We start from the raw sequence: 17,506 nt of genomic DNA on the forward strand, positions 1-17,506 counted from the left end.
ACACAAACGCCCTCATATACAATACACACACACACCCTCATATACAATACACACACACACCCTCATATACAATACACACACACACACAAACGCCCTCATATACAATACACACACACACCCTCATATACAATACACACACACACACACCTCCTCATATACAATACACACACACACACCCTCATATACAATACACACACACACACACCACCTCATATACAATACACACACACCTCCTCATATACAATACACACATACACACACACACCACCTCATATACAATACACACACACACACCCTCATATACAATACACACACACACACACACACCACCTCATATACAATACACACACACACACACACACCTCCTCATATACAATACACACATACACACACACACCACCTCATATACAATACACACACACACCTCCTCATATACAATACACACACACACACACACACCACCTCATATACAATACACACACACACCTCCTCATATACAATACACACACACACACACCTCCTCATATACAATACACACACACACACCCTCATATACAATACACACACACACACACCACCTCATATACAATACACACACACCTCCTCATATACAATACACACATACACACACACACCACCTCATATACAATACACACACACCTCCTCATATACAATACACACACACACACACACACCACCTCATATACAATACACACACACCACCTCATATACAATACACACACACCACCTCATATACAATACACACACACACACACCACCTCATATACAATACACACACACACACACCACCTCATATACAATACACACACACACACACCACCTCATATACAATACACACACACACACACACCACCTCATATACAATACACACACACACCTCCTCATATACAATACACACACACACACACCTCCTCATATACAATACACACACACACACACACCACCTCATATACAATACACACACACACACCCTCATATACAATACACACACACACACACACCTCTTCATATACAATACACACACACACCTCCTCATATACAATACACACACACACACCACCTCATATACAATACACACACACCTCATATACAATACACACACACACACCCTCATATACAATACACACACACACACACCTCCTCATATACAATACACACACACACACACCCTCATATACAATACACACACACACACACCACCTCATATACAATACACACACACACACCACCTCATATACAATACACACACACACCTCCTCATATACAATACACACACACACACACACACCACCTCATATATAATACACACACATCTCCTCATATACAATACACACACACACACACACACCACCTCATATACAATACACACCCACACACCCTCATATACAACACACACACCACCACACCACCTCATATACAATACACACACACACCACCACCTCATATACAATACACACACACACCTCCTCATATACAATACACACACACACACACACACCACCTCATATATAATACACACACATCTCCTCATATACAATACACACACACACACACACACCACCTCATATACAATACACACACACCTCCTCATATACAATACACACACACACACCTCCTCATATACAATACACACACACACACACACACACACCACCTCATATACAATACACACACACCTCCTCATATACGATACACACACACACACACACACACACACCACCTCATATACAATACACACACACCTCATATACAATACACACACACACACCCTCATATACAATACACACACACACACCTCCTCATATACAATACACACACACACACCTCCTCATATACAATACACACACACACACCCTCATATACAATACACACACACACACACCTCCTCATATACAATACACACACACACACACCTCCTCATATACAATACACACACACACACCCTCATATACAATACACACACACACACACCACCTCATATACAATACACACACACACACCACCTCATATACAATACACACACACACCTCCTCATATACAATACACACACACACACACACACCACCTCATATACAATACACACACATCTCCTCATATACAATACACACACACACACACACACCACCTCATATACAATACACACACACCTCCTCATATACAATACACACACACACACCTCCTCATATACAATACACACACACACACACCTCCTCATATACAATACACACACACACACACACACCACCTCATATACAATACACACACACCTCCTCATATAGGATACACACACACACACACACACACACACCACCTCATATACAATACACACACACCTCATATACAATACAATACACACACACCTCATATACAATACACACACACACACCCTCATATACAATACACACACACACACCCTCATATACAATACACACACACACACCCTCATATACAATACACACACACACCCTCATATACAATACACACACACACACAAACGCCCTCATATACAATACACACACACACCCTCATATACAATACACACACACACCCTCATATACAATACACACACACCTCCTCATATACAATACACACACACACAAACGCCCTCATATACAACACACACACACCTCCTCATATACAATACACACACACACACCTCCTCATATACAATACACACACACACCTCCTCATATACAATACACACACACACACACACACACCACCTCATATACAATACACACACCTCCTCATATACGATACACACACACACACACACACACACACACCACCTCATATACAATACACACACACCTCATATACAATACACACACACACACCCTCATATACAATACACACACACACACACCTCCTCATATACAATACACACACACACACACACCTCCTCATATACAATGCACACACACACACACACCTCTTCATATACAATACACACACACACCATCTCATATACAATACACACACACCTCATATACAATACACACACACACACCCTCATATACAATACACACACACACACACACCTCCTCATATACAATACACACACACACACACACACACCTCCTCATATACAATACACACACACACACCTCCTCATATACAATACACACACACACACACACACCACCTCATATACAATACACACACACACACCCTCATATACAATACACACACACACACACCACCTCATATACAATACACACACACACACCTCCTCATATACAATACACACACACACCTCCTCATATACAATACACACACACACACACCACCTCATATACAATACACACACACACACCTCCTCATATACAATACACACACACACACCTCCTCATATACAATACACACACACACACACCTCCTCATATACAATACACACACACACACACCTCCCCATATACAATACACACACACACACACCTCCTCATATACAATACACACACACACACCTCCTCATATACAATACACACACACACACACCACCTCATATACAATACACACACACACACCTCCTCATATACAATACACACACACACCTCCTCATATACAATACACACACACACACACCTCCTCATATACAATACACACACACACCTCCTCATATACAATACACACACACACCTCTTCATATACAATACACACACACACACCTCCTCATATACAATACACACACACACACACCCTCATATACAATACACACACACACACACACCTCCTCATATACAATACACACACACACACCTCCTCATATACAATACACACACACACACACCCTCATATACAATACACACACACACCTCCTCATATACAATACACACACACACACACCTCCTCATATACAATACACACACACACCTCCTCATATACAATACACACACACACACACCCTCATATACAATACACACACACACACACACCTCCTCATATACAATACACACACACACACACCTCCTCATATACAATACACACACACACCTCCTCATATACAATACACACACACACTCCTCATATACAATACACACACACACACACCTCTCATACAATACACACACACACACCTCCTCATATACAATACACACACACACCTCCTCATATACAATACACACACACACACACCTCCTCATATACAATACACACACACCACCTCATATACAATACACACACACACACACACCACCTCATATACAATACACACACACCTCCTCATATACAATACACACACACCACCTCATATACAATACACACACACACACACCACCTCATATACAATACACACACACCTCCTCATATACAATACACACACACACACACCTCCTCATATACAATACACACACACACACCCTCATATACAATACACACACACACACACCACCTCATATACAATACACACACACACACACCACCTCATATACAATACACACGCACCTCCTCATATACAATACACACATACACACACACACACACCACCTCATATACAATACACACACACCTCATATACAATACACACACACACCTCCTCATATACAATACACACACACCACCTCATATACAATACACACACACCTCATATACAATACACACACACACACACCCTCATATACAATACACACACACACCACCTCATATACAATACACACACACACCACCTCATATACAATACACACACACACCACCTCATATACAATACACACACACCTCATATACAATACACACACACACCTCCTCATATACAATACACACACATACACACACACCTCATATACAATACACACACACACCTCCTCATATACAATACACACACACACACACACCTCCTCATATACAATACACACACACACCTCCTCATATACAATACACACACACACACACCTCTTCATATACAATACACACACACACACACCCTCATATACAATACACACATACACACACACACCACCTCATATACAATACACACACACCTCATATACAATACACACACACACACCCTCATATACAATACACACACACACACACCCTCATATACAATACACACACACACACACCACCTCATATACAATACACACACACACACACACACCTCCTCATATACAATACACACACACACACACCTCCTCATATACAATACACACACACACACCCTCATATACAATACACACACACCACCTCATATACAATACACACACACACACACACCTCCTCATATACAATACACACACACACACACCTCCTCATATACAATACACACACACACACCCTCATATACAATACACACACACACACACCACCTCATATACAATACACACACACACCTCCTCATATACAATACACACACACACACACACACCACCTCATATACAATACACACACACCTCATATACAATACACACACACACACACCACCTCATATACAATACACACACACCTCCTCATATACAATACACACACACACACACACACCACCTCGTATACAATACACACACACACACCCTCATATACAATACACACACACCACCTCATATACAATACACACACACACACACCTCCTCATGTACAATACACACACACACACACACACCCCCTCATATACAATACACACACACACACCACCTCATACACAATACACACACACACACACACACCACCTCGTATACAATACACACACACACACCCTCATATACAATACACACACACACACACACACCACCTCGTATACAATACACACACACACACCCTCATATACAATACACACACACCACCTCATATACAATACACACACACACACACACCTCCTCATATACAATACACACACACACACCCTCATATACAATACACACACACACACACCACCTCATATACAATACACACACACACCTCCTCATATACAATACACACACACACACACACACCACCTCATATACAATACACACACACCTCATATACAATACACACACACACACACCACCTCATATACAATACACACACACCTCCTCATATACAATACACACACACACACACACACACCACCTCGTATACAATACACACACACACACCCTCATATACAATACACACACACCACCTCATATACAATACACACACACCACCTCATATACAATACACAAACACACACACACACCCTCATATACAATACACACACACACACACCACCTCATATACAATACACACACACACCTCCTCATATACAATACACACATACACACACACACCACCTCGTATACAATACACACACACACACCCTCATATACAATACACACACACCACCTCATATACAATACACACACACACACACCTCCTCATGTACAATACACACACACACACCCTCATATACAATACACACACACACACACACCACCTCATATACAATACACACACACCTCCTCATATACGATACACACACACACACACCACCTCATATACAATACACACACACACACACACACCACCTCATATACAATACACACACACACACACACCACCTCATATACAATACACACACACACACACCTCCTCATATACAATACACACACACACACACACACCACCTCATATACAATACACACACACACACACCTCTTCATATACAATACACACACACACCTCCTCATATACAATACACACACACACATCTCCTCATATACAATACACACATACACACACACACCACCTCATATACAATACACACACACCTCATATACAATACACACACACACACCCTCATATACAATACACACACACACACACACACCACCTCATATACAATACACACACATCTCATATACAATACACACACACACACACACACCACCTCATATACAATACACACACACACACACCACCTCATATACAATACACACACATCTCATATACAATACACACACACACACACACACCACCTCATATACAATACACACACACACACACACACACCACCTCATATACAATACACACACATCTCCTCATATACAATACACACACACACACACACACCTCCTCATATACAATACACACACACACACCTCCTCATATACAATACACACACACACACACCACCTCATATACAATACACACACACACACCTCCTCATATACAATACACACACACACCTCCTCATATACAATACACACACACACACACCACCTCATATACAATACACACACACACACCTCCTCATATACAATACACACACACACACCTCCTCATATACAATACACACACACACACACCTCCTCATATACAATACACACACACACACACCACCTCATATACAATACACACACACACACCTCCTCATATACAATACACACACACACACACCACCTCATATACAATACACACACACACACCTCCTCATATACAATACACACACACACCTCCTCATATACAATACACACACACACACACCTCCTCATATACAATACACACACACACCTCTTCATATACAATACATACACACACACCTCCTCATATACAATACACACACACACCCTCATATACAACACACACACACACACAAACGCCCTCATATACAATACACACACACACCCTCATATACAATACACACACACACCCTCATATACAATACACACACACACACACACCTCCTCATATACAATACACACACACACACACCTCCTCATATACAATACACACACACACCTCCTCATATACAATACACACACACACACACCCTCATATACAATACACACACACACACACACCTCCTCATATACAATACACACACACACACACCTCCTCATATACAATACACACACACACCTCCTCATATACAATACACACACACACACACCTCCTCATACAATACACACACACACACCTCCTCATATACAATACACACACACACCTCCTCATATACAATACACACACACACACACCTCCTCATATACAATACACACACACCACCTCATATACAATACACACACACACACACCACCTCATATACAATACACACACACCTCCTCATATACAATACACACACACCACCTCATATACAATACACACACACACACACCACCTCATATACAATACACACACACCTCCTCATATACAATACACACACACACACACCTCCTCATATACAATACACACACACACACCCTCATATACAATACACACACACACACACCACCTCATATACAATACACACACACACACACCAGCACATATACAATACACACACATCTCCTCATATACAATACACACATACACACACACACACACCACCTCATATACAATACACACACACACCTCCTCATATACAATACACACACACCACCTCATATACAATACACACACACCTCATATACAATACACACACACACACACCCTCATATACAATACACACACACACCACCTCATATACAATACACACACACCTCATATACAATACACACACACACCACCTCATATACAATACACACACACCTCATATACACATACACACACACATATACACATACACACACACACACACCACCTCATATACAATACACACACACACCTCCTCATATACAATACACACACACACACACCTCTTCATATACAATACACACACACCACCTCATATACAATACACACACACACACCTCCTCATATACAATACACACACACACACACCCTCATATACAATACACACATACACACACACACCACCTCATATACAATACACACACACCTCATATACAATACACACACACACACCCTCATATACAATACACACACACACACACCCTCATATACAATACACACACACACACACCACCTCATATACAATACACACACACACACACACACCTCCTCATATACAATACACACACACACACCCTCATATACAATACACACACACCACCTCATATACAATACACACACACACACACACCACCTCATATACAATACACACACACACACACACCTCCTCATATACAATACACACACACACACACCTCCTCATATACAATACACACACACACACCCTCATATACAATACACACACACACACACCACCTCATATACAATACACACACACACCTCCTCATATACAATACACACACACACACACACACCACCTCATATACAATACACACACACCTCCTCATATACAATACACACACACACACACACACACACCACCTCGTATACAATACACACACACACACCCTCATATACAATACACACACACCACCTCATATACAATACACACACACACACACCTCCTCATGTACAATACACACACACACACACACCCTCATATACAATACACACACACACACACACCACCTCATATACAATACACACACACACACACACACCACCTCGTATACAATACACACACACACACCCTCATATACAATACACACACACACACACACACCACCTCGTATACAATACACACACACACACCCTCATATACAATACACACACACCACCTCATATACAATACACACACACACACACACCTCCTCATATACAATACACACACACACCTCCTCATATACAATACACACACACACACACACACACACCACCTCATATACAATACACACACACCTCCTCATATACAATACACACACACACACACACACCACCTCGTATACAATACACACACACACACCCTCATATACAATACACACACACCACCTCATATACAATACACACACACACACACACACCCTCATATACAATACACACACACACACACACACCACCTCATATACAATACACACACACACCTCCTCATATACAATACACACACACACCACCTCGTATACAATACACACACACACACACACACCACCTCGTATACAATACACACATACACACACACACCACCTCGTATACAATACACACATACACACACACACCACCTCGTATACAATACACACACACACACCCTCATATACAATACACACACACCACCTCATATACAATACACACACACACACACCTCCTCATGTACAATACACACACACACACACCCTCATATACAATACACACACACACACACACCACCTCATATACAATACACACACACCTCCTCATATACGATACACACACACACACACCACCTCATATACAATACACACACACACACACACACCACCTCATATACAATACACACACACACACACACCACCTCATATACAATACACACACACACACACCTCCTCATATACAATACACACACACACCACCTCATATACAATACACACACACACACACCTCCTCATATACAATACACACACACACCTCCTCATATACAATACACACACACACACACACCACCTCATATACAATACACACACACACACACCTCTTCATATACAATACACACACACACCTCCTCATATACAATACACACACACACACCTCCTCATATACAATACACACACACACCACCTCATATACAATACACACACACCTCCTCATATACAATACACACACACACACACCACCTCATATACAATACACACACACCTCCTCATATACAATACACACACACACACCTCCTCATATACAATACACACACACACACCTCCTCATATACAATACACACACACACCTCCTCATATACAATACACACACACCACCTCATATACAATACACACACACACACCTCCTCATATACAATACACACACACACACACCCTCATATACAATACACACACACACACCACCTCATATACAATACACACACACCTCCTCATATACATTACACACACACACCACCTCATATACAATACACACACACCTCATATACAATACACACACACACCCTCATATACAATACACACACACACACACACACCTCCTCATATACAATACACACACACACACACCACCTCATATACAATACACACACACACACACACCTCCTCATATACAATACACACACACACACACACACACACCACCTCATATACAATACACACACACACACACACCTCCTCATATACAATACACACACACACACACACACACACCACCTCATATACAATACACACACACCTCATATACAATACACACACACACCCTCATATACAATACACACACACACACACACACCTCCTCATATACAATACACACACACACACACCACCTCATATACAATACACACACACACACACACCTCCTCATATACAATACACACACACACACACACACACACCACCTCATATACAATACACACACACCTCATATACAATACACACACACACCTCCTCATATACAATACACACACACACACAGACACACACATCTCCTCATATACAATACACACACACACACACACCTCCTCATATACAATACACACACACACACACACACACACCACCTCATATACAATACACACACACCTCATATACAATACACACACACACCCTCATATACAATACACACACACACACACACACCTCCTCATATACAATACACACACACACACACCACCTCATATACAATACACACACACACACACACCTCCTCATATACAATACACACACACACACACACACACACCACCTCATATACAATACACACACACCTCATATACAATACACACACACACCTCCTCATATACAATACACACACACACACACACACCTCCTCATATACAATACACACACACACACACACCTCCTCATATACAATACACACACACACACACACACACACCTCCTCATATACAATACACACACACACACACACACACCACCTCATATACAATACACACACACCTCATATACAATACACACACACACCCTCATATACAATACACACACACACACACACCTCCTCATATACAATACACACACACACACACACACCTCCTCATATACAATACACACATACACACACCACCTCATATACAATACACACACACACACACCTCCTCATATACAATACACACACACACACCTCCTCATATACAATACACACACACACACCTCCTCATATACAATACACACACACACACACACACACACACCTCCTCATATACAATACACACACACACACCTCCTCATATACAATACACACACACACACACCACCTCATATACAATACACACACACACACCTCCTCATATACAATACACACACACACACACCTCCTCATATACAATACACACACACACACACCTCCTCATATACAATACACACACACACACCTCCTCATATACAATACACACACACACACCTCCTCATATACAATACACACACACACCTCCTCATATACAATACACACACACACATCTCCTCATATACAATACACACACACACACACCTCCTCATATACAATACACACACACCACCTCATATACAATACACACACACACACACACCTCCTCATATACAATACACACACACACACCCTCATATACAATACACACACACACACACCACCTCATATACAATACACACACACCTCCTCATATACAATACACACATACACACACACACACACACCACCTCGTATACAATACACACACACACACCCTCATATACAATACACACACACACCACCTCATATACAATACACACACACCTCATATACAATACACACACACACCACCTCATATACAATACACACACACCTCATATACAATACACACACACACCTCCTCATATACAATACACACACACACACACACCTCCTCATATACAATACACACACACACACCTCCTCATATACAATACACACACACACACCTCCTCATATACAATACACACACACACACCTCCTCATATACAATACACACACACACCTCCTCATATACAATACACACACACACACACCTCTTCATATACAATACACACACACCACCTCATATACAATACACACACACACACCTCCTCATATACAATACACACACACACACACACCCTCATATACAATACACACACACACACACCACCTCATATACAATACACACACACCTCATATACAATACACACACACACACACCCTCATATACAATACACACACACACACACACACCTCCTCATATACAATACACACACACACACACACACACACCTCCTCATATACAATACACACACACACACACCTCCTCATATACAATACACACACACACACACCTCCTCATATACAATACACACACACACACACCTCCTCATATACAATACACACACACACACCTCCTCATATACAATACACACACACACACCTCCTCATATACAATACACACACACACACACACACACACCTCCTCATATACAATACACACACACACACACACCTCTTCATATACAATACACACACACACACACACCTCCTCATATACAATACACACACACACACACACACCTCCTCATATACAATACACACACACACACACCACCTCATATACAATACACACACACACACACCTCCTCATATACAATACACACACACACACACCTCCTCATATACAATACACACACACACACACCTCCTCATATACAATACACACACACACACACCTCCTCATATACAATACACACACACACACACCTCCTCATATACAATACACACACCTCCTCATATACAATACACACACCTCCTCATATACAATACACACACCTCCTCATATACAATACACACACCTCCTCATATACAATACACACACACACACACCTCTTCATATACAATACACACACACACACACACCTCCTCATATACAATACACACACACACACACACACCTCCTCATATACAATACACACACACACACACCTCCTCATATACAATACACACACACACACACCACCTCATATACAATACACACACACACACACCTCCTCATATACAATACACACACACACACACCTCCTCATATACAATACACACACACACACACCTCCTCATATACAATACACACACACACACACCTCCTCATATACAATACACACACACACACACCTCCTCATATACAATACACACACCTCCTCATATACAATACACACACACACACACCTCCTCATATACAATACACACACACACACCTCCTCATATATAATACACACACACACACACCTCCTCATATCACAACCACACTAGCATCTTTGGACCAAGAACTTTGTGTGCGTTTTGTACATGAGGTGTGTGTCTCTGTGTGTATTGTGTAGGAGGAGGTGTGTGTGTATTGTGTAGGAGGAGGTGTGTGTGTGTTGTATATGAGGAGGTGTGTGTGTGTGTATTGTATATGAGGAGGTGTGTGTGTGTGTGTGTTGTATATGAGGATGTGTGTGTGTGTGTGTATTGTATATGAGGAGATGTGTGTATTGTATATGAGGGTGTGTGTGTGTATTGTATATGAGGGTGTGTGTGTGTATTGTATATGAGGGTGTGTGTGTGTGTGTGTGTGTTGTATATGAGGGGGTCTGTGTGTGTGTATTGTATATGGGGGGTCTGTGTGTGTGTGTGTGTGTGTGTGTGTGTTGTATATGAGGGGGTCTGTGTGTGTGTATTGTATATGAGGGCGTTTCTGTGTGTGTGTGTATTGTATATGAGGAGGTGTGTGTATTGTATATGAGGGTGTGTGTGTGTTGTATATGGGGGGTCTGTGTGTGTGTGTATTGTATATGAGGAGGTGTGTGTATTGTATATGAGGAGGTGTGTGTATTGTATATGGGGGGTCTGTGTGTGTTGTATATGAGGGGTTCTGTGTGTGTGTGTTGTATATGAGGGCGTTTGTGTGTGTGTGTATTGTATATGAGGGGGTTTGTGTGGTCTCAGGTTATATGTGTGTGTATGTATTCTCTGTAATGTGTGTGTTGTGTTTAGGGTGAAGATGTAGAGTGTAATTCTTCAGCACCGTGGATCACAGACCAAGGGTGAAAACACACACGCACACACTTATGAAGTGGATTATTGTGTACCTTACAGTAATGTATAAATCATGTACTTTTAATCTAAGCAGACTTGGATTTAGTGTGTGTGTGTGTGTGTGTGTTTCAGCATCATGGCTCCTCTGATAGTGGAATATGATCGACACATGCAACAGATGGAGAAACAGCTAAAACTCTACCAGGTACACAACACCTTAATAATAATAATAATAATAATAATAATCTCATTCACTCCTTATTTTATCTTTTTTTATTCATTACAAGTAATTAAATATGTTAAAGTATTATTAGAGTTGGAAAAACTTTCTTTTTGCTAGAATCATTGATTTATTTCAGTAATTTATATATTGTGTGTGTGTGTGTACAGAGGCAGATGGTGGATGTCAGGGCCAGTCTGGAGCAGGTGGTGCGTGAGAATGAACGGTAACACACTCACTGACCACAGCTCTGACTTTCTCTCTACTTCAGCACTTTCCCACACACAAAACTGCTAAATTCCCCACACCTTAAACACCTGCAGAGTGACTACAGCAACAAACACCACCCTCATCCTGTTTAGGGTGAGGGTGGTGTTGGTTTAGGGTGAGGGCAGTGTTGGTTTAGGATGAGGGTGGTGTTTAGGGTGAGGGTGGGGTTTGTTTAGGATGAGGGTGGTGTTTAGGGTGAGGGTGGTGTTTGTTTAGGATGAGGGTGGGGTTTAGGGTGAGGGTGGTGTTTGGTTAGGGTGAGGGTGGTGTTTGTTTAGGGTGAGGGTGGTGTTTGTTTAGGATGAGGGTGTTTGTTTAGGGTGAGGGTGGTGTTTGTTTAGGGTGAGGGTGGCGTTTGTTTAGGGTGAGGGTGGTGTTTGTTAGGAAGACAAACACTAACCTTGTTAAACAACACACCCCTATCATGAAACAAACACTACATTGAGGCTTTGTACTGTAGCTCTGCTCTTTGTGAGAATGAAAATGGTGAGCACACACACACATATATACACACACATATATATATATATATATATATATATATATATATATATATATATATATATATATATATATATATATATATATATATATATATATATATATATAATGTGTATGTATGTATGTATGTATGTATCACACACACACACATACACTATATTGCCAAAAGTATTCTCTCACCCATCCAAATAATCAGAATCAGGTGTTCCAATCACTTCCATGGCCACAGGTGTATAAAATCAAGCACCTAGGCATGCAGACTGTTTTTACAAACATTTGTGAAAGAATGGGTCGCTCTCAGGAGCTCAGTGAATTCCAGCGTGGAACTGTGATAGGATGCCACCTGTGCAACAAATCCAGTCGTGAAATTTCCTCGCTCCTAAATATTCCACAGTCATCTGTCAGCTGTATTATAAGAACGTGGAAGTGTTTGGGAACGACAGCAACTCAGCCACGTGGTAGGCCACGTAAACTGACGGAGCGGGGTCAGCGGATGCTGAGGCGCATAGTGCGAAGAGGTCGCCAACTTTCTGCAGAGTCGATCGCTACAGACCTCCAAACTTCATGTGACCTTCAGATTAGCTCAAGAACAGTGTGCAGAGAGCTTCATGGAATGGGTTTCCATGGCCGAGCAGCTGCGTCCAAGCTGTACATCACCAAGTGCAATGCAAAGCGTCGGATGCAGTGGTGTAAAGCACGCCGCCACTGGACTCTAGAGCAGTGGAGACGCTTTCTCTGGAGTGACGAATCGCGCTTTTCCATCTGGCAATCTGATGGACGAGTCTGGGTTTGGCGGTTGCCAGAGAACGGGTACTTGTCTGACTGCATTGTGCCAAGTGTAAAGTTTGGTGGAGGGGGATTATGGTGTGGGGTTGTTTTTCAGGAGCTGGGCTTGGCCCCTTAGTTCCAGTGAAAGGAACTCTGAATGCTTCAGCATACCAAGACATTTTGGACAATTCCATGCTCCCAATTTTGTGGGAACAGTTTGGAGCTGGCCCCTTCCTCTTCCAACATGACTGTGCACCAGTGCACAAAGCAAGGTCCATAAAGACATGGATGACAGAGTCTGGTGTGGAGGAACTTGACTGGCCTGCACAGAGTCCTGACCTCAACCCGATAGAACACCTTTAGGATGAATTAGAGTGGAGACTGAGAGCCAGACCTTCTCGTCCAACATCAGTGTGTGACCTCACAAATGCGCTTCTGGAAGAATGGTCAAAAATTCCCATAAACACACTCCTAAACCTTGTGGACAGCCTTCCCAGAAGAGTTGAAGCTGTTATAGCTGCAAAGGGTGGACCGACGTCATATTGAACCCTATGGATTAGGAATGGGATGTCACTTAAGTTCATATGCGAGTCAAGGCAGGTGAGCGAATACTTTTGGCAATATAGTGTATGTATACACACACAGGGAAGGGTAATAAAGTGTAGTTTAATAAAACATAATAAATGAGGCTATTTAGCAGCGCTGCGGTCAGTCAGGTCAACGTCCAGTTCAGCCAGCTGGTGACAGAGATGTTCCAGATTGTAGTCCCCAGAGCATCTGAACCCACCAGTGGAGGAGGATGTGGTGCAGGAGCAGGGGGCAAACTAACCAAAGGAAATGTCACTACAAGAT

At 41.8% G+C, this 17,506-nt stretch overlaps 1 protein-coding gene across 4 annotated transcripts in view; it reads left to right on the forward strand.

The window, feature by feature from the left end:
• Nucleotides 1–17,506, forward strand: part of sclt1 (sodium channel and clathrin linker 1) — an 82,730-nt gene that overhangs the window by 26,862 nt on the left and 38,362 nt on the right. For all 4 annotated transcript variants that reach the window (XR_009204071.1, XM_058385065.1, XM_058385066.1 and 1 more), the window contains exons 4-6: nt 14,854–14,903; nt 15,028–15,100; nt 15,286–15,341. Coding sequence is in view for 3 of the 4 variants with exons in the window: in XM_058385065.1 (XP_058241048.1) it covers nt 14,854–14,903; nt 15,028–15,100; nt 15,286–15,341 (179 nt within the window). In the remaining variant the exon portion in view is untranslated. The remainder of the gene's footprint in view (nt 1–14,853; nt 14,904–15,027; nt 15,101–15,285; nt 15,342–17,506) is intronic.

Source organism: Hemibagrus wyckioides, linkage group LG29 (assembly GCF_019097595.1).
Source record: "Hemibagrus wyckioides isolate EC202008001 linkage group LG29, SWU_Hwy_1.0, whole genome shotgun sequence".
NCBI lineage: Eukaryota > Metazoa > Chordata > Actinopteri > Siluriformes > Bagridae > Hemibagrus > Hemibagrus wyckioides.